The 21,613-nt window shown below is 44.5% G+C and overlaps 1 protein-coding gene across 1 annotated transcript; it reads right to left on the bottom strand.

Moving 5' to 3' along the window:
* Positions 1–5,688: 5,688 nt before the first annotated feature.
* On the bottom strand, positions 5,689–18,838 carry LOC131281225 (dual oxidase). Its single transcript, XM_058310491.1, has 12 exons — positions 18,748–18,838; positions 10,642–11,196; positions 10,174–10,577; positions 9,832–10,109; positions 9,600–9,767; positions 8,554–9,523; positions 8,279–8,482; positions 7,891–8,200; positions 7,702–7,825; positions 6,546–7,629; positions 6,352–6,480; positions 5,689–6,287 (listed from the first exon to the last, which is right to left on the bottom strand). The coding sequence occupies exons 1-12, from the start codon at positions 18,818–18,820 to the stop codon at positions 6,159–6,161; spliced, it is 4,428 nt and encodes a 1,475-aa protein (XP_058166474.1). The 5' UTR covers positions 18,821–18,838; the 3' UTR covers positions 5,689–6,158.
* Positions 18,839–21,613: the final 2,775 nt, after the last annotated feature.

Raw genomic sequence — 21,613 nt, 5'->3', positions numbered from 1 at the left:
AACCGCCCAGCGCACCGAAGGTTCCCTCCGCTCGATCCTACGTCCGGTGACTCATGGTTTTGTTCTGCTGTGGGGGAGCGACACTTTACTTTGTACATTAAAGTGTTTTGAATTTAAATGATCAAGGTAATTTATTTTAATTCAAGACTGTAAAGTTTACTTGTTTCAATTAATCATGAAATTGAAACTTTTTTGTATTTCGTATAAGTTCAAAACTATATTAATTTAAATGCCACCCCTCTTTGTTTTATTTTTATTTTTCTTCTTCTCAATCATTCCAACATGATTATTTACTCTGATATGCTTAATCGAAACGTTCTCTCGTAACACAAGATCACGCAAAAGGGCAATGCTCCAACGCGCGGAAGGATAAAATAAATCAAAGCATACTACGATTAAAAGTCATCATTCGCGATCGAGCAGAAATTTGTGCTTCAATTACGATCGCTTCCACTTCCCTTTGGGCTCTCCTGGTCGTGAACGCTAAAGTCGTGGTTCTTCGAGCACTCGAACTAAACGTTGAATTTATTACGCCTCGGCACAAACGACAACCCGCGATCGAAGACAGAGTCCTTGAACCTAAGAAATTCCTACCCATTGGAGGGTTCACTCGAACTGGCCTGCCTCGTATCCGGGGCAGGCTGACCGACATTGAACCAAACGACTCGAAACGTCGAGCCAGCACTGATCCGAGACGGTTTCCTGGAGTGCGTTGCTTGCTTGGATTAGTAACTTTTTTCGGTTTCCACCAGAAATTAGAACGGACTACTTTTGTGCGCGCTCGACCGGCTCGCTAGAATGTGACTGAGCTGAAGAAATATACAAAAAAGAAGGAAAAAACAACCATTAAACAACAACCCGGTGGTCGCAAAAGAGAAAGGCTTTATTAGATGTTAGGAAGTTTTGCAGAAGTTTTTCCACCGCGGAGGTCGAATGATTATGTTCTACGTGGGTTTGCGAGGTGGTTTGATTCCTTTTTGTGGTTTGACATTTGAAGAACCATCTTGATAGCGTTACACAAATCAAAACGGACATAAATTATATTACACGCTCAAATTACCCACCGACTGGCAGGTCACGACTGCTCACCGTGGCTCTGAAATCCAACAGGATCAGGAGCCACACTTTAGAAATGGTTACGGGGGAAGGAGACCACAAAACTGATTTATTATTGTGCTTTCAAATGGTGATATATGCAATACATAACGTACACTGCTGTGGACGGGGTTTTTGCCTTTAGGTGGCCAAAAAAGGGAAGGACGAGCCCGGAATCGGACGAGCGACCGTTGAACCCGCGAAATCGTTTTATCCAAAATCAGCTCGGTCTGCCCACAATCGGCACGCATGATCAGCATGAACGTCCACGCCCCGACGAAACCCCTCCCCCTGGCATAGGGTAAGATGAGCCAACAGACGAACGAGGTCTCGGTGGACGAAACACGTTGATCCCATCAACCCCTGGAGCAATAAAACGATGTGGCTTTTTTTTCGACGCCCATCGTTGGCGGGATGGAGAATGGTGGATTACGGGGGGGTAAGTAAAAAAAAAACCCAACAAACCGTGGCATAAGGCGTACAAATCACGGCTCATCATCAGCGATCGGCAGATTGGGTGATTGGGCGCAAGGGATCATCTTGTCGGCGCGAGCGAGAGCTTTTTTGGGAGGGGAAGGCAATCAAAATGAATCGATTTTTGGGGCACTTGACAAGGGGAGCCCAAAAACTTGCCTGAGCCTGCGAACTGCAGTCGAAGGTGAGGTCGGCGCAGTCGAAGGTCCAACGGATCGCCGATGGAGACGACCGTCTGTTGCACAACTGAAGGTTCCAAACGGGTCCTCAACACCTGTCGCGTGCTTGAAGTAACGTTTGCAGAAGCCATGTTATGCGAAGACGCTACCGATGAAGCGATTCCCGGGGGAGTGGTACAGGTCGTGCAAAGTGTGCCGAAATACACATGTTTGGCGTGTAGGTCATTTGTAGCCTCACTTGCGGTCTTGTGCGCGGTACACTTTATTTTATGTAGGTGTAATGAACTCCCACGAGGGAGATTTATTTTATGGCGCGTCGGTACAAATCCAATCAAACCCGTAAATGGAAGGTTATTTGTGGAACAAGCCGTACAGTAAAAGAGCGATAAACACGTGTTATACTGATGACCATAGTTGTTGTAAAAACACATTAAATAATGCCAACAGTTTGTGCTAATTGCAAAGAATAGGAAAGTTTATATTGCTTGCAGAAGCTATTACAACTATTGAAGACATACATTGATAATTACCCCATCTAGTTATAGCCGAAGACGATTTTAAACTTAGCCAAGAGGTGTGTGTAATTTGTATTTCAATGTCATCAGCAATGCATGATAAAGCTACAATATTGTAAGTTGTTTTTTCAAATCGATATATTGACATAATGTACTTAGATCGCATTTGCAACAAAAATAAAAACATAATAATATTGTTTTTCTTATATTAACAGCAACTCCACAGACCGTGAGAACATTACATAAAATCCCCTAAATCTTGTATTCAAACACAAATTTTCCTCTCCCTTTCGTTATCCTTACGATTTGATCCAACGTCTTACGCATTGCTTAAGTAATCAACACCCTTGGTAAACGCCGCCGATGTGGCGTGAAAACATTGAACATATTAATTATCCGTTTGCTAATTGCGAACACCGTTGCACGCTTGGTCGGTAAACCCGCCCGACAACAACGGGGTATAATAATCGATCAATATTGATTCTGCAGAAGAAGTCAAAGTTGAGTTTGTGGTGGCAACGGAAGAGGTTGTGTAATGCTTGTGATAAGTGAAGCCTCATCACGCGTATGTACGCTTGAAATTGATGGGAGATGTTGGAACGCATTCGACATCTCAGAGTAGCCTCCTTTGAGCCACTGTTGGAACCACTTTTGGAACCTGACCGCGGTGGGATACCAATTCTTTAACCGCTATTTCTTCTGTTCGAAATTCTCGAGGGGTCAATCATTGCTGATTGCAAAGGCCAACCGGGGAGCTAACCAGCTTCAAGATGATGCGGCACAGCAGCTTCTTCCAAGTACCGGCTAAGACACCGAGAGGTTACGGATAACGAGAAAATCAGCTCCAGCTTGTTGACATCTGGCTTCATGTGTGCCTCTGTTCTTCGGATAGTCTAGGTTCACTTCGAGCAGTATCTTTGAAGCCAAGTGAGCCTCCGATTGCCACACACATCAGAGGTAAGTACTCGGAGGAGGAGACAAGCGACATTAATTGCATTTATGTATTTACTTGTATCTTCAACGCAGCTACAGCATTGAGCATCTTCATCACACCTTTTTTTGTCAGGGGTTCGCAATCCTCGATGTTCAGATTCGTTTTTAGTTTTTAGTGTTTTTTTTAACTCTTTTCCAAAAAAAAACTTGCTTTGTAAAATTCACGCAATAGGATGTAAGTTAGTGCATAGTCTTTTATGTTATATTTTAAGGTCTGCCAAACCCTGAATAAGAGGCATCTTCCATACCATCGTGACTACCCTAGGGCTATAGAACGCAGGTGGACTTTCGTAACTGTTTCGCACATCTTAGTATTTCGTAAGGTCGATGTGCGCGCGCGTGGCATGATATCTCGCAGCAGGTTTAACCTCTGCCTTTCTTGGCGACGTGCGATAAAAATGCGCCAAAGTGCTGTCCTCAATATTGCTCGCAAGGTGCGGCTGGACAGATGTTCAACCCAAAGGACCAACCGGACCGACAAAGATAACCGTTTTTTCTTTTTATCTTAAAAATTGCAGTCGTTAAAATTAAAATAAAGATCAAGATGCTTAGTACGTCACAAAGCCTAGAAAATACTCTGCGATATTTTCATAAATGTCACCACAAGCATAGGTTTTAGGATAAAAAGGCTAACCTCTTCGGTGACTTCTTATGTTAAAAGGTATTGAATGTTGCTGAAGAAAAACCATTTCAGTAAGGAACAAAACCAAAATGTGATGACCCACTCACCCTTACATCGTTCACCATTCGTGTTTCGTTTAGATTTGCTCCAATCATGGATACTCAAAAGTCGGACGTCGAGCAAAGGTATTCGTTACGCTGCGCTGACCTATCAGCTAACGCATCGCGGCACATTGACCGATTCCCACCGACCAGAGGCGTGAGCATTTCGTGCCTTTTGGAAAGATCAAGTGCCGCACTTAATCACACGGTTGACGATCGTGGCCCATCGATCCTCTGCTCGTTTCGCTCGACCGGGCGACGGCAGCATCATCATAAATGGTTTGTCTAGATGGACTCTTGAATGTTGCGCTTGATGTCTGCATCGCCTGAGGAAAACGTCCCACAATCGTCTGGCATTAGACGCCGCTGGCCGCATGAGCTTTTCCAGTGAACTTTACCGAATATCGGGAGAGCCATTTCAAAAGACCACAAACCACTTTCTTTCCCTTCGACCACGCGGGGCCAGCCCTTACGCTGGGTGGCTTACGGGGTTAACTCCGCGTCTCCCTTTTTGGTTCATCTGGTTGGTAGCAAAACGAATTTTGTTGGCCTCCGACCGTGGCGCTTCAGTTTAGTGCCTGGTTTTATTGCTGGGTTTCCTCATCGTAACATAATTACGTTACATCACCGTGGCGTAGGGCAGAGTTCGGTTTGCGCTGAACTATGACAATATGGGATGATTTTTCCTCCTCGTGACATCCAAAGTACGCGAGGAAGGAATGTGGAATTTGTTATTCAAAATGTCAAATGGAATCAAATAAAAGCCCTCAAAAAAGTTGAAGATCGTCTACAATTGATGTAACATTAAATAATCAAATCAACCAATCAATTTTCAAAGTGAAAGTTGTACAAAATTTTTATAAATGTTCATAAATTTTGATCTATTAATCCATTTTAAAGACATTCTTCGCCGCTCGAAAGCTTCCGATCCAGAGCATTCGAGCTTTTCATCTAATGTTTCATCTGAGAGCTTTCATGTTTGCAAGCTTTGTGCAGTGCTGCCAGACAAGTTGTTTTTACTTACGTTGTGCTGGAAGATTTATGCTTATATTAAATTTTATAATTTCAATTTACATATTATACCATTTGTAACTTGTATTTAGATTTAATATTACTGTTATATGATACAGGTTTGACACAATAAGACACAATAACGTAACGTTTTGTTGGAAAGCTTACATTTATTCCTATCGGTACATGTTACAATAAATATAGCAACGAGTTTAATGCTTATTTACATTGATCTTTAACTACTTTTTACGCCCCAAGGTGGGGTTTTTTCCTCCCTGTTTGCGCCAGCGTGAAAAACGAGCATGAGCTCGGGCATGAGCAAATGTATCTCAAAGGAAAGTGACAGGGGTGAAGCGCGCTTACACCGAACACGTGCCAGATGTACAACCACGAGACGGTACATCCGCATCCGGCAGTTGTGATGGTAGTGAAACTTGTTGGACCAGCGTCGAAGAAACGATTATGTGCACCCTGTTTTGACCGACTACCTCGTACAGCGATGCATGATAGTTGTGTTCCCTAATGCTAACAAATAATTGCATTTATTCGTACATGTAATATCACTCATTCTGAAATGGTAGTTTTCTGTTACATCCTTTTCCTGTGCATCATGGTCCCAGCTAACCGACTGTGTTACTACATTTGCATGTTGTTGTATGTTTGAACAAAACCAACTAATGCGCACTTTATATGACCTGATGCGCACTGTATATGATTTTTTTCGACTAAAATAAATAGCCACTTGAGGCAGTGATAATGAACCGAAACTTCTGACTCGTTGAACCGCTTATTTAAAAATGAACAAAACTCTACGCCTCCAGTTCCACATACAACTTCTCATTGGGAAGGCGTAGATCAAACCAAAAGGTTTGAGAATACTGTGTTTAGAACAAAATAGAAGCTATGTACGACTTATAGCCGCGAACGACGCTTCTAAGGACGGGTTGAACAACATATAGTAAGCGACATACAAACATACATTCAAAGACGCACAAAAAACACAGAATACGAGACACAAAAACGTAAATGATACGATGATGAACGAGTTTGCCATGAAATGCGTGAGCAAATGCATCCCTCCAGACGGATTGAAGAAGCGAACGGTTTTGCAGGTAGCGGACTGGAGCGGACCAACACGACACCATCGTCGCCGATCGAATTTGGACGGTTAGCCAAAGTTTTCAAAGTGATGTATGAAATATGGCCACTTGCGGCTTTTGTTCACTTCATCGCACGCCGACATGACGCTCTTGGTAAGCGGCCGGGGTCCACAGGAGAAGACGCCGATCTTTGAGACCTGCAAGGTGGGAATAACAGAGTAGCTTAGAATCAGTTGATTCGGTAGAAGATATGGTACGTACGTAGGAGTGCTTCTTTTGGACAAACTTCAGGAAGCTGGACATGTCCGGACGACCGAAGTGGTTCACCGCCTTCAATCCGGTGAACATGGACGTCTTCGAAAGTCGCTGGAAGTGATTCTCGCAAATGTACTAGAAATGAAAAAATACACGTTTAACAAAATCATTGAAGTTAGCTCCTGCACAAGAATACTTACGAGCATGGTAGTACGCAAATCGAACTTGTGGAAGAACTGTGTGATAAATATGTGAATCTCCAGCACGTTGGTGACGTCCTTCTTCTCGACGTCACGCAGCACATCGATGAACCACTCGAAGTGTTTGTGCGACGGACAAATCCATAGGAAGTACACCTTCTTACAGGCCACTCCCGAGTACCGGTTGGTGCTGGTACCAAACACCAGATCGTTCAGGATCGACGCGTACGGTGTAACACCGATTCCACCGCCCACCATGACGGCCACCTCGAACTTATACCAATCCTGGTTGCCTCCACCGAACGGACCCTCGATTCTTATCTTCGGCTGATCGTCCGGATTGTAGTTGCACGGGTCGAAGTAGTTGCGCAGCTTCCACGTCCACGGACCCTGCGCCTTGATGTGACAGCTGAGGAAGTTCTCGTGCGGTGCCGAGGTCAGCGTGAAGCTGTGCATCTCCTCCGGTTTGATCTCCGTGCACGATAGTCGTACCCACTGGCCGGAGAGATACTTTAGATTCGGCGGTCGGTAGAACTTAATCTTAATCACATCCGACGGCAACAGGTCCGTCTCGATGACGTCCAGCGCCATGTACTTGGTGCGCAGGGACACGATCTTGTCCAGCGTGTACACGATGCCGGGACCGATGAAAAACAGCCAGAAGCGTGGGGCACCTGTTAGACGCGCAAGTCCATGAATGAGACAAAGCGCATACAGTAGCACGTACAGCGAATGTGCGTTCCAGAAGAACTTGTACGCCTTCTTGCGGATGGTCGGATGGGCGAAGGCAAAGATGATGCACATCGTAACGAATAGCATCACGCCCGTTACGCCCGTAACCGTCTGGAACAGCCAGTAGGTGATGTCGGGCCGATAGTCGGAAGTGAAATGGACTTCCTTCGTGAGACACTTGAGATTCTCGATGGATTGTGTCGAAACGTGATAGAAATTTACGATGTGTCCAACGGTATGGAGCAGCGAGAAGAACAGCGCCGTACAGGCAGCAATCTTGTGGAATTGAATGTGCGAATCCAGTGGGATGTACTGTTGGATGGGGAACTCCTTCAACTTGGTGAGCAGGTTCCTGTAAAAGATGAGATAAATTATAGACTATAACGAAGGAAACCTACGCAATATTTCAATGATGGACATTTACCTTGACATTGTGAGCAGTAACAGTGAGTAGCAGAATGAAAGGGAAGCTGCAGAACCACGTGTAATGGCAATACCGACGCCCATGATGTGCCGAAGATCGGTATGCTCCGCCATGAATGAGTAATCTACAAAAATCAAGCTCAGTTTGAATCGGTTTCTAAATAACAAATAATTCTCTCAGTGAACTTACGAATGAAACGCTCAACAAACAACACTATCGTGATAACGTAGAAAATGAACAGATAGAAAATGTTCTGCCGATTCTCCTCCAGGAACGTCGTGTAGGCGTCCCACTTCTCCTGCATCCAGTGACGGCGGGAGTCCGATATCGGTTCGATGTGGAACGACGTCATGCGAGCCACGTTGGTCGACGTGTCGAGGAAGTTCTGTTTCGCACCCTTGCAGTCCAACCCGATGGCGACAAAGTCTCCCTTGTATTCCTTCATCATGAGCTTGAAATCTTCGTACGTCAGATGGTTCTTGTGCTCCAGACCAACGTCCTAATAGGAAAAAGAATGAGAATATTAAAATCAATAGAATCTTTGGTTTTAATTAAGAGTAGATCTGATGATATATACCTGGAACATTCCATCGATCAGCTCGTTGACTTGATCGTCCGTAACGCTGGTCGTACGAGCTATCTCTACCAATGATCGCATCATTTCACTGAGCTCGCCCTTGTCGATCACACCATTGCGGTCGTTATCGCACATGTCGAAAATGATCCTCAGTTTATCATCGGTTTTTCCACGTGAGAAAAGCACCACCGTTTCGAGGAATTCCTGTGAAAGAGTTTGTGAGACGGTTAATAACTCGGTCGTGGTTTTGATAGCTGTCATCTAATGCTTCTCACCTGGAACGATATTCTTCCATCCTTGTCCTTGTCGACAATGTTGAACATTTTGCGAACGAACATGTCGTCAGGTTTCATACCAAGCGCCGCCGCAAACTCTGATTTAGATAAACTGGTGCGCATTACGGTCATAACTTCGCCGTCGAGCGAAGCATCCGACCGACGACGACGCTCACCGGGCCGCAAACCGAACGTTAAAGCATACGCCTCGCGGAAGAAGTGTTCAAGCCGCTTCTGACGACGCTCACGAGTTTCAGCCTTAGCCAGCATGAGGTCCCGATTGGACTCAACGAACGTCATAGCCTTTTTGTGGACTACCAGGAAATCTTCCAGCTTCTTGACGAACTTACGGCGGGCCGAGTTCGACTCCAGCTCGAGCACCAGATCGTGATCGTTCGGGACACGCAGCAGAATGTATGGTTTCTTCGCCTTATAATTCTCCTGCGACTGCTCAACCGTCACAACGTCCACGTGCTTCAGGTTGAACGTACGTAATTTTTCACCCTTCCGATCGACGGTGTAGATCGCCGCCTCCGGTCCAAATTTAACTGTCACCAACCGCTTATGGTTCGCATGAAGCCACTCGCGTGCAACACTCTTCTCGACGGAAATCTTGCCTGTGGCGGCATTTTTCATCGCCTCCTGTTTGATCTTCAGCTTACGGCGCCGACTGTTCTGTAGCTTGATCACGCAATAACCGGCACCGGCGCAAAGGATGGGCACGAAACCGAGGAACACGCACGAGTAGATGTACGCCAGCTCGGAGCCGGAGAAGTAGTCGTAGCCCTCAAGATAATTGCACGGTTCCAAGAGTGTGGCGTTCAACTGCTCCGGTTGGGGACATGGGTCTCCCTGCTTCCAGTGGAACACATCACGCTGAATTTCATCACCCTCGATGTCCGTGCTGTTGACGATGATGTCCCAGAGTGTGAACTTACGGATTTCGTCAATCTCTTCCTTCGTGAAAATACTGCAAAATCCAATAATTGATGTCAAATAATCATCTTATTCTTCTTAGTCTATATTGAAAGGAACTGTCAACTCACCCATTATCTTCATTCTCGAACCAGAACCGATCGGCATCGCGGATTCGGGTGAACTGATCTATAATGACAGCTGAAAATAGTTCTCCAGGGCGCCCGTCCGACTCCAACATTCCCCCTACATAGACGTCCACGTTGTCGAGGCGATTGTCGTAGGTATTGATCAGCAATCTGTGCAGAAAAATAACGTTGTATGAGAAAAAGTACTTGTGATCTTGATTTTCTGGTTACTTACTCCATCAGTTCTGGTTGCCGTTCAAACACCTGCGGGTTGATGTCTCGCCAGGTCTTCTTCTTAGGCAGTCGATATGCGGCACGGGCAGTGTTGTAATCCGGCAGTCCATTGTCACGACCGCGCATAATGTTCAGCGCGCCAAGATCCCGCCGGGTGAACTCCATCGGTCCGAACAGTTTGTCACGCACGTCGGAGCACAGCAGCGGATCCTCCTTTTCTGCGATTTGTGATGCCATTCCCATGATGAACTCTTCCACTGGCGTATTGTCGAGGACGTCCTGGTAAAGGGAAGAGAAATTTGAGATGCACCAATGTCCAAACGTTTCGTTAAACTGGACTTACATTAGAATTCCACCAGGTTGAACAAAGCCGTAACGCCGGGAAGTCCATGTTGGTTCGCCGGAAGTTACATTGGCCATCGCGTCGGAACAGTCCGGGTGGAATGAGTGAGTGGCCGAACCGGAACGCAGCCGCCTGGAACATGTGGCTCACGCCGGGGTGTGTGTCCGCTTTGTAGCCATCGTACGGTGGTAGCTCCTTGTCCAGGAAGGCCGGCAGGTATTCGTAGGCGACTATGTTTTGAAGACTGGCGATAACGACGCGGCGTGCCCGTTGGAAGATTTCCTCGTCTCCCCAATCCCGGTGCTGTCGGCGGACTCGTTTTGCCACCACGTTGTGCCAACGCAGAAATAGGATAGCGAACGAGAGAAGCGCTGGATTCTGGTTGGTTCGTGGATCTCCCAAGACTGTGAAGGGAAGAACCATTGGTTAAGCTTCAAGAAATTGTAATAACACATTGATATTACTCACGGTATAACCTCTCCGGACTCAGCATACGCATCACGTGCGGCACAGGATTGTTGAACAAAGGCACACGCATCGTGTTCTTGACCGGCATCGTCCCCTGTTTGTCCGTCAGCAACGCACCGTCCTGAAACGATCGCATCGCGTTCAACCACGCCTCCGAGGTGCTGTAGATGAAACTGCCATCGATCCAGGCCGTCATCTGGTTAATCTGCTCGCGAGGTGCATTCGGACTCTGACCCGTGTTGCGATCGTATGCGGCCCGATGGAACGGAATGTACCGATCTCCCCGGCACTCCCGGTCGTACATCTCGTCGCACTTTTCCACCTCGATCCGGTGCATCTCGATCGGGCAGCCGGACTCCGATGCCATCACGATCTCGTTTGTTACAACCTGCCCGAAGAAGGCCAGCAGTGCGGTTCGGTTTTCCATCGATGGCAGACCGTCAGTTCCGCGCATGAACAGTCGACTTAGTTTACGCGGGGATGGCCTGTTGCTGCCGGCCATGACGTAAACACCGTCAGAGTAGGCCGAAGGAGCCTTCCTTGTGAGATGGTTATCTACGATGGAGAAGAAAACGGAACGATCAGCACTGTTTTTGTTTTACTAAGCTTTTTGAATAATATAGTACTTATAAATAATACAATGAAAACAAAAAGCTTATTATGGATTAACATTAAATAGCTCATACATTATGGTAATTAGTTTTTATGGTAAATTGATAGTGTTTGAAGACCAAAACTAATAAAATAAAACATCCCATAAAGAGAACATTACCAGGCGCCTCCATTGGTACTCGTTTACCATACAAAACATGTATACAGGCAATTTAAAGCCTCCACGTAAGAAAAACGTAGGATATATAACCATAAAACGTAGCGAAAAACAACGGAACCTAGTAGGAACTGGTTAAACATTGAAAAAAATTGTGGAATGAAGCTGTTTACCTAATTTTAATTAACTTTGCTGTTCGACAGTTACAGGTACTTAAAAAAGGTGCTTGACGAAGCGTAAAAACTAGTCTTTTCTATAAGCTCAGTCCATGCATAGGTCTACCATTTTTTTTTTGTTTTCAAAAGCTACAACCCACTCCCCACTCCGACCCACCAAACTCACTGATGCGGCGCGCTTTAGAATCTCCCCACTTCACCGGGTTGTAATTGCTTGTACCTTGTACTAATTTGCATATTTTAAGGGATAGGGTTACGCTAATGGATGATGATTTTCGTGTCGGTGCCTAAGTGTACTGGACGCCCGGCGAGTAAGGAAGTACGTAAGTGGTGGCTGTCGTCTGCTAAGTGAGCGTATACGGAGCAGAGAGCAGACACAACACAACAAAAAACATCTAAACGGAAGCAGTTCAATGTCAATGTGGTGTGTTCATAAATAATAACTATTCCTAAAATGTCCATTAACGGTTCCGGCGGTTGATGGGCAGTACACAAACTCTTTTCCTCTACATGTGTTTATGCATGCGGTGTGCGCTACAAAACAGTTTGTGTAACAAAACAATGTGCAAATTCATAGAATCCCCTTTGACTGGGAAAAGATTACATGTGTTCTTGGAAGGTTTTTATGACACCCGGGTCCATCTAGTCCGTCTGTCTTGAATCTTAATGTTTGCTCAAATTGTAAATGGAGCTAACCAATTTTGCAGTGGGCTTACGCAATGGTAAGCAGAGGAACCGTTTTTTCTACCTTGTTAAGTACTTCGAAAGGCGAAGATAAGTTATGTCCCTGTAATTGCTGGTGTAAATTTGCAGGAGCATACGCTGGAGGGAATGTGGATTGAATTTGTACCACTATTCTGTATGCGTGCATGCAATAAACATGCCATTTCGAAAGGTTAAGTGCACAGCACTAAAGGGAATGTTTGGCACGGAAATTACTAGGTTATGAGAACATAATTCAAAACATGTTACAAGACGATGAATATGAAACCATGTGTTATACTCATTTCTTACGCATTTAGTCTTGTATATGGTCATGTTATCCAGCAGCGCAGTTGATCCTTACGTGAGGAAAATCTTATACGTTTTCACGCCCGTAATTCCCCGATACCTTTGGCTAAATAAAGTTGTCCTTTGCAAGCCGGCAGGTATCTAGATCAATGCCGCAGATACGCGCCGAGTGTGTCAGCAAGGTGATAACAGTAATTAAACACTGACTAATTAAGCGACCGTACCATGTTTAGAAAACATGCATAATGCATGTGTTTTTCCGCACCCTCTAACAGGAAGACAACAACCATGGCGACAACTTCATTACTCATAAAATAATAGAATAAGTTCCAAAAGGCTTTCGTATGACGCTTTAGGTGTTTCAGTTGTTTTTAATGGTCGGTTTGTGTATGAGAAGTCACACTGAGGAATTTTCTCATAACGGCAAAAACGGAGTAAATTTTTTGCAGTCCCTTTATTTAAAAGAATCATTAAATTATAGAAAGTCTGCTCTTAATGAGAAATATTCGATGGGAATGGAATGGATTCGTCCTTTGCAAAACACCACATTTGACACACCATTCCCATTCCAAACCGCTTAACTTTGGTTGAAATTTAGTTTCGAGGCCAGAAAACCAACCAGACCATCAATTATGTCTTCGGGACGGATATAAATGACTTCGAGCGGCTGCATTGTTTCATAATGCAACAAGTTTTGGCGAAGGATTTGCTTGTGCCCATCCGGAGCAGGGTGAATAGTGCTGGCAAACGGCTGCCCATCGTCTGCACGATCGTTCTCCATTGCTTCCCAGGAAATGCGATTAAAATGGTGTAAAAGGCTTCGCAGAGCTGTTGAAAGATAGCGCATGTTGGTTGGCAAGGATTAAAATGGAGTGAGGATCAAAGAGGAAACTGTAAAAAGTTCCTGTTCAAGGTGGTGAGTTGGAGCTGAAACCGTTCACCTCGAAGCGAAGGAGATAATTCAATAACTATGGACTGTAATTATTTGATTAATCTAGGGAAAAGATAAAGCAATTTATGACACAACATAAACATCACGCTTTGTTACTACATCAATCGATAATTTCAATCAGGAACAATAACAACAGTTAAATGATCATGTTGGTTAAAAATAGGAAAAGTGTATTGAAAGCACTTTAGCTGCTCGTATTACGAGCATCGAGTAAGAAAAATCTAGAAGCAAAGAGTTTTCGTTGTGAGGAATCAAGAATTAAAATTTTCCTTTAAATAATACACGTTTCCTGTGACTAAAGAAGACCTTTTAAAGGCGAACAAATCAACAAGTTCAATTAAAATATTTCCTTGGTCAAAACACAGCTCCTGATAGTTGGTTCAAAAGGTACAAGGTAGGTAGGTTTAGCGTCTTAATAACCCCATTCAATTAAGCCCCCACTGTTGCACTCGGCAACTTCTTTACAATGCTGGCGAGGAAGAGTCGTAAATGATTTATGATCGTTCCGAAGAATGTAGTTCCAGCGGCATGGCAGTCATTGTATTTGACGGAACGCTCGAGATCGCGCACGATCGAATTGGTGCGTTGGAGAGCATTACCATAAGTATGCTCGTCGGCGCTGGGTTATGCTGCACTGATGGCCTCAAGCGTGGTTTGCCGAGTGTCGGCGCACCATTCAAAGGCTGTTCTTAGTGCTAGACCTTCGGGCGACAGGTTCGGTAGAGTGGAGAAAAAAGCCTACCAACTCGCCGGTGGCAAAAAGATCATATTCCACGGAGTGCATTCCTTCGCTGTCGAGCGTGTCACAGGGCACAGGTGTATCTGGTTCGCCGAAGGGGTTCGCTGAATCATTCATCTTGGCCACCCGGGACCGCGCGTCGCCGGTTGTGCAAAAGGGTTTGAAAGAGCACGCGTTGTGCGGTATTATTCAGACGATTTAGTAGCTGTTTAGTAGTAGCAGCTCTAGAGCTGCCGTTTGTGCCGCTTGAAACAAAACGAGTTTGTGTGCCTGCCGTGAAGCTGGACGGGCAGCTCCTGCTGCGCTGAGGCCTACGCTCGTTACGAACGTGGCCGCTCGGGAGGGTGCACCACATCAAGGGCACCCATGGCGGCGTCTCGGGGGACGGCGAGATCCGGAATGCCCCGAGCGAGAGGGAGGTCCAACGATACAAAGTTAACAACTGGCGACTGGGCAAGCACCCTCCCGAGCAGAAACCAGGCAGTGGGCGCGGAGTGAAGTGGGCCCAACTGGCTTCGGTAGACAAGCTTTAATCCAATTAAATCACTGCGAGAATCGAGCCCCTGCCGCTTGAAGCCTCGAACCTCATCGTCGAAACGCCCTCCTGTGGATGATGAGGGGCTTCGGTTGAGATATATTTGAGGAGGCAAGGGGAGGGAATTTTGATGCATTTCACATCGCCGCAGGACACAAATGCAGTTTCAGACGCAGGTCGCGTGATTCTGATGGCGTGTTACGTTTTTGCTCACGTGCCACAAGGGTTGAGCGGGCGACCGAACGCCCCTAGGGTTCTTCAATAAATGCACTAATCGATTATGTTTAACCCCAGCTCGACCAGTAGTGGTAGTGTTGAAAGGAAAAATGGTGTCTGTCTATAGACTAAATGATGAACTTAATTACAAAATAATTCGAATTAAGACATAAAATTCGTTTTTTTGCTACAAGGTTTTTTGAGTTGGTTTTTGAAACATTGAAGGAATACATATCCTTTTTAAATATAAAGTATTCCGTTTTTCCTAATATCTAAAGAACATTAAAGATGGAGAACATTTCAATGAATTTTTTAACTGCCTGTTAATAAAAACCAGCTACTTTTAAATCTTCATGGATTCCTAATTCAAAGAAAATTCAGCATGATATTTATTATGTTCGAATCTTTACAAACACTTAAAATACATAAATAAAATGGTTTTAAAATATTACAAAATGAGCAGCAAACACAAGACACATGCCCGTCGAGATGGTGAGAGACCGAGATAACATAATCAGTTTATGCTCTCGACTCAGTTTGTGGTACGAGCTGATGTGTATGGGTCACCTTCTTACTGGGTTTTTACAAAAATATGTTCGCGATTAATTGGGTCAATGTTGGTGATAATTGTGCACGCGTTATCGCTCAGAACACATTTTCAACATTAGTTCTTTGTACTTCTTGCCTTTCCGAGCCAAACGAATCCGGAATCCTCATTCGTTTTTCATCTTTCGTTCTGACAGTGTGTTTAAGTGCATTAAGTTATTTTTAAAGTCATGAATATCTGTAGCTATGTTTTGGCGCTGTGTTATGGTGTTGTTTTATCAGCCCGGTTCACAATGGCGATCAATAGTTTCGAGTTACATAAACTGATGAACAAACTTGATTACTTAACGGACAAACTACAAGATGTAGAGCAAACTATGAAAAGTTCGCTGAAGGTGAATCCCCAGCACAAGTTAAGTGAAAACATGATGGTAAAACTAAATGTATCGACTCTTTGTAGGAAACGGAGCATCGTCTACACGTGAAGCTAACCAAACACGAAAATAATATCAACGAAAAGTTTGACTCTTTGGAAAAGGTAACGAAGTGTGCAATAGGTGTTAGAGATTCGGTTCAGAAAAGCTGGTCGATTTTCTAAAAATTAATGTTCGCTTAATTTGTAGAGTGTTAAGACAAGCGAAGAGAATACACGGATCAAATTAGAAGAAATGCAGAATCATATGATACCAAAGATGGACCGCATGCACGAAACGTCTCAAACTGAGCTCAAGAAATTGAGAGAAAATAAGGAAATTCTTGCTATGCTAACGAATTCGGTACATAATTTAACTACCAATGCAGAGGTCCCGAATTCGCTGAAGGTAAATCCTCAGCACAAGTTAAGTGAAAACACGATAGTTAAGGAGAAAAGTATCGACTCTTTGTAGGAAACGGAGCATCTACAGGAGAAGCTAACCAAACACGAAAATAATATCAACGAAAAGATCGAGACGATCATGGCCAAAATGCGTGCAATGGAAAACTCTCTGAAAAAGGTAAGGAAGCGGGCAATAGGTGTTGGAGATCCGGTTCAGAAAATCAAGCTGATCGATTTTCTAAAAAAATATGTTTGCTTCTTTTGCAGAGCGTGGAAGCATCCGAAAAGAATACTCGAATTAAATTGGAAGAGTTGAAGAATCATACGATTCTCAACATGAACCGCATTCAGGAATCATCGAAAACTGAACTCATAAAACTAGGAGAGAATAAGAAAATTCTAGATATGCTAGCGAATTCGATGCATAATTTGACTACCAATGTAGAAACACGCAGTAAGACATTGGAAGACCACTTAATAGCTCCTATCCGTTCATGTCGTCAAGTTACCCGAGAATCTGGAACGTATCTGTTCCGTTTGTGGAAAAACTCGAAACCATTCGAGGTCTTTTGTGAGCAAAATAAGTTCGGGGGCGGCTGGATTGTAATCCAGCATAGGTACGACGGTTCAGTCGATTTCTATAGGAACTGGACGGAGTACCGCAACGGATTCGGGAATGTTGATGGGGAATTCTGGCTCGGGCTAGAATACGTGCATCAAATTACCAAAAACCGATCTCATGAACTGCTGGTGGAAATGAAAGATTTCCATGGAAACTACGGATACGCTAAGTATGACGAGTTTGAGATAGGGAACGAATCGGAGTTGTATGTGTTGAAGAAGTTAGGGACATACTCAGGGACAGTGGGAGCTTCGATGGAGTTCCACAAGGATGAAATGTTTAGCACATTCGATCGCGACAATGACTCAGATGATGGGAATTGTGCTGAGGATGGGCACGGAGCCTGGTGGTACAACGACTGCCACGATTCCAATTTGAACGGGCGTTATCAGAACACAACAGATGATTATAGTGCGATGCAGTGGTACCATTTAAAAAACGACTTTCGTGGTTTGTCTTACTCGCGAATGATGATTCGCGATATCATTAATTAATGCAAACATGAAGCGATTGCCTCATCAGTGAAGATGTTCATCAGCTGCAGCATCTTTGTTCCCTCTCTGCTTTCTCTTCTGCCAAATTAGAGTAATAAACAGAAAATTTTATACAACCATTACTTTGTGCAGCAATTGCTTTTAAATAAAACGGATCGTTTGATAGCAAAATGTTCGTTTGAATTCAAAGAGAAGAATAACAAAAAAGAAAGGTTGAAATAGATTCAACAAAATAAAATTTTCTTCTTTGCGTAACAACCGTCTTGGTCATGCCTGCCCGTTTAAGGGTTACTAGACTTTCCCCGGTCTCGGTTGGGTTTCGAACCCACGCCGCCTGCTTAATTTATTCTGTACTTTATACTGCTTTGTGAATTCAATTTAGTTCTATTTAACCGAGTTTCACCACCCCCTCCTTTGAATATTGGCTCGGATCTGACCAATTAAACTGATTGAGATCATGTGCACCAAACGTAAGCATTTCAACCGACGAAAGAAATCGAACGATGGTTTTCGCCAATTAGCCGCCATGGAACGATGGGAAAATGGAGAACAATTTAACTACCCGCATCGCATGACGCAATCGATCGAGCTGGGTGTCATGTTTTTTAACTCTATTTTCGGTTTTTATAGCCAACATCAGTGCCCGGTAATCATAAATAATTAAACTTTACATATTCATTCGCCACACATCGGAACGTGCGGAAAGAAGGTGCAACGAGGAGCGACGAGGACGACGGTCCAGACGTTAATAAAAATAAACACCATTCTCAACGGATTGACGCTCCAAGCCCTGGGTGGTTGGTTTTTTGTGGCAACAAGGGATAATTTCTGCATTGCGATGCGATCGCGCCCCGCCGGGGTGGATCAGGTCGAAAATTGAGCGATCGTTGCCGACCGATTTTAAGATACCCTGGTGGACCGTAATTCTACCTTTTACCGGGTGCAACTAGAGTTAAAAAAAGGGGTCATAAAAGCCCCGCGGGTTAAGCAAATAGTCGCACCGTTAAGGGCAGGCCGGACGGGCCAAACTGTCATCGTGGCGGTCGCGCTCGGAATGGTGCGGAATTGTTTGACAACTCCCCGTGGCTTCGGACGGCCACGTTTTGGGTGGGTTGAGGCTTTCAAGCTTCGTACACCGTATTTTGGGGGCGCCCCGCTGTGACGGTTCGGTGTTGGTGATAAATCAAACGCGTTATGAGCGATCCCTTCCGAAAGTGGGACAGACTTACCGACAGCTCCCCAGTCCGGATGCGCCAGGTTGTTGTACCATCCATCGTACCGCTGCTTCTCGACGTGGCTCATCAGGCTGGACTCTGCAATGGAAGAGAAAAGGGGAGGAAAAATTAGCACCAAAAAAACACCTATGTGGTAATAGTGAACCTATGCCCGATTTGCCCTCAGAGATACCCCCATCGGGTGACTACCGAATGGTGCCCGAGGTTTATAACATCTGACCACGGAGGACAAGGTCTCCAATAGGTGAAGGGAATAAGTAATTCAATTCGGATCTGCGTGAGGTCACACCCGATCAAGCTTGACTGAGAATGTTTGTCACCACCCAAGAATTAAAGCAGCAAATCTAATCCTTTCGTAAGCGACCAAAGGAAGCTTAAGGACGCAAGAGGAAGAGACGGTGCGGCGCTTGGGTAAGGCATATTTTTTCGGCTAACGTACTCCGATCAAATGCTCCGTAAAAGGAGCAATTTACAGTTCCATGTCACTTGACCGGTTGATTAATGTTCCGCATTACTGGATCGTAAATCTTCGCGGCAAACGATTTTTCGCACGAGTGAGCGAACGAGGATCGGGCGCTGAGGTTAAGACTGGAAATCCTGATTGTCCCGAACGGTTGTCCGAGGGTCATGTACCCCTCGTGTGCCCTCTAGAAGGGTGACCTTAGTGGTCAACAATTTAATAACTTTATTCGCGTATGCAAAGCCATAGCTTTATCTGCGCCAGCGATCCCTGCGAAAGTTTGTTGGACCTGAAACTGGGATTCATTAAAATTAGCATTCTTTTTTCCCCTTTTAAGGTATTTGTCCCAGCCTGGCGACTCGTTCGCACGAATTTTGCCGAAATAACTCACCACGCACGCTCGAATGATTTGATTTTTTAATGTTCGCTTTAGATGAACCACGACAGATTTCGCACGTAGTCCCTGCGGGCAGTCGTGAAGTCATAAAGTCATAAACATGGCCGGCAGAAATCTTGGCGAATGGGAAACGGAACCAGATGGAAAACAAAGAGCCCCCCGCGTCCTCAATACGTCCCCCAACTGTGTCAGTGGCCAAAACCATCAATGGCGTTTCGAAGGAAGCGAATGCGCGTGGTGGATCGATTCGAGCTGGCTTAATTGTTTGGCTCAGTGTCTCGGGCAAATGTGCTACCGACGGGGACGGCGCAAGAAGACCTACTGTCGCAGACTAATTTTGCATCCGGGATTAGCTGCCGTGAGAAATCTGGTGGGAATGCTAGCACAAGAAGAATTTGGCGCACACAGAATGAAGGAGACAAACGGAAGAAGTGGATCGAAATTAAAGTCAACACACAATTATTCCTTTCTGGGAGCTTTTTCTGTAAAGTCTTAATTAGTTCCTTCTTCATGAGCTCTTATATCTTCATCGGGAGGCACACAGTCACATTGTTGTCTTTATGATTTGCGTCCGACTTTAGGATTGATGATGTAACGAATTCTGCATGTAATTAAATTAATAAAGTGTCTTTAAAAATGGATATCCAACCTATAGCCTGTCTACTGGCGATCAAAAGACGAGAGCCAAACAATGGTGTTAGAAATCAATTTAGGATTTAACTTTTTCGTTGCGGAACACATGGGCAGCTTTTCAGAGCGTCACGCTGGTAATGTTTGAAAAGCGAGCCTACGGAGCCTTTTGTACTAAATCACACCTTAAAGTCACTGCCTACCGAAACCTCCCTACATCGTTAGTCACACCTGCCACCGGGGCGCACAATTGTTTGTGCCTACAGAAGCCTCCCCCCTCTCCGTACGTCGCGAGAACAGCGTGTGCCAATGCGGTCTACACAGGGTGTGTGGATATAACAAGGCTCCCCGGTGATGACTTTCCATTTTGCCGACTGCAACCTGCCCAAATAGGATCACGTTTGTGCGCCTCGCTAGTCGACGGACTACGGCAGCCATTTTGCAGATCAAGTCCTATTGATTTATTTGAACCCACGAAGCGTTCGCCTTGCGCAACATGCTGCAATCCGGCCGGTCCAGAGTGGTCCAGACTTTTGGTCCGGTTCGGCGTGCGAATCGTGCTGCATTCTGCGTGTTTCGGACGCACACATCTCGTCTCCGGCGCTGCACGCATGCAAATCCTTCACGGCCTTACCTGTCAAGCTGTAGAATCGGGGACAAGTAGTAGCACCAGATGTCCGCGCGATAGCTAAGTGGTCTCGTTCTTGGTCGCGTAGCGACGCGATCCTGGTAGCAGCACAGTGGGCCTACTTCTCACAAAAACATTCGTCGTTCAACCAAAGCTTGCTTCAACCAGCTAAACATTAAATTCTATGAAGTATTTCAAATGCAAATTAATAAATCCTCAAAGATGTACAAATCCTCGTTGTTCAGTACTACTAATAAATGTTCATCCACATTATCCATGTAAAAGAATTAAACATCACATTTTTATGAAACGAATCGATAGTTGAAAATATAATTGTGTAATTCAAGATATCATTTCAAGTATTCAACTCTTCTTTATACAACACCATAAGCATAAGCTTTTACTTGAGGTAACTCTTCATCTCTTTAATTAACTCTTAAGGTAATTTCTTTGCAAAACATAAAATTATTAATTCCAAATCAATTTATACGATAATAAAAAAAAACTACTTATTTTGAGCTATTGGTTGGTTTTCAGTATATTGAAGAGAAATGTTGAAAATGTTCGTTAATGAATATTTCAGGATTTCTATTACTTTCAACAGTTTGAAAATGTTGTTTGATGTAAATATGTTACAAAATGAACATTAAAACTACTGCATGTCGTATCAATTTAAGAACTTTTGGGATTTTCAGTTTAAATTTATGCCAAGTAAATATTTGATAATTTTGGCCAATAATTGAGA

The sequence above is a fragment of the Anopheles ziemanni genome, chromosome 2 (genome assembly GCF_943734765.1).
Source record: "Anopheles ziemanni chromosome 2, idAnoZiCoDA_A2_x.2, whole genome shotgun sequence".
In the NCBI taxonomy this organism is placed as follows: domain Eukaryota; kingdom Metazoa; phylum Arthropoda; class Insecta; order Diptera; family Culicidae; genus Anopheles; species Anopheles ziemanni.
Note: the sequence above shows the minus strand (reverse complement) of the source record. Positions and strands in the feature narration are given on the sequence as shown.

Excerpts from the sequence above, each read along its gene's own strand:
- LOC131281225 (XM_058310491.1), bottom strand. The coding sequence starts at position 18,820 with ATGAGCCACGTCGAGAAGCAGCGGTACGATGGATGGTACAACAACCTG. Across the intron at positions 10,578-10,641 it reads GAGTCCGGAGAGGTTATACC|TCTTGGGAGATCCACGAACC; the intron begins GTGAGTAATATC and ends TTCCCTTCACAG. Across the intron at positions 6,288-6,351 it reads TCCAAAAGAAGCACTCCTAC|GTCTCAAAGATCGGCGTCTT; the intron begins GTACGTACCATA and ends CCCACCTTGCAG.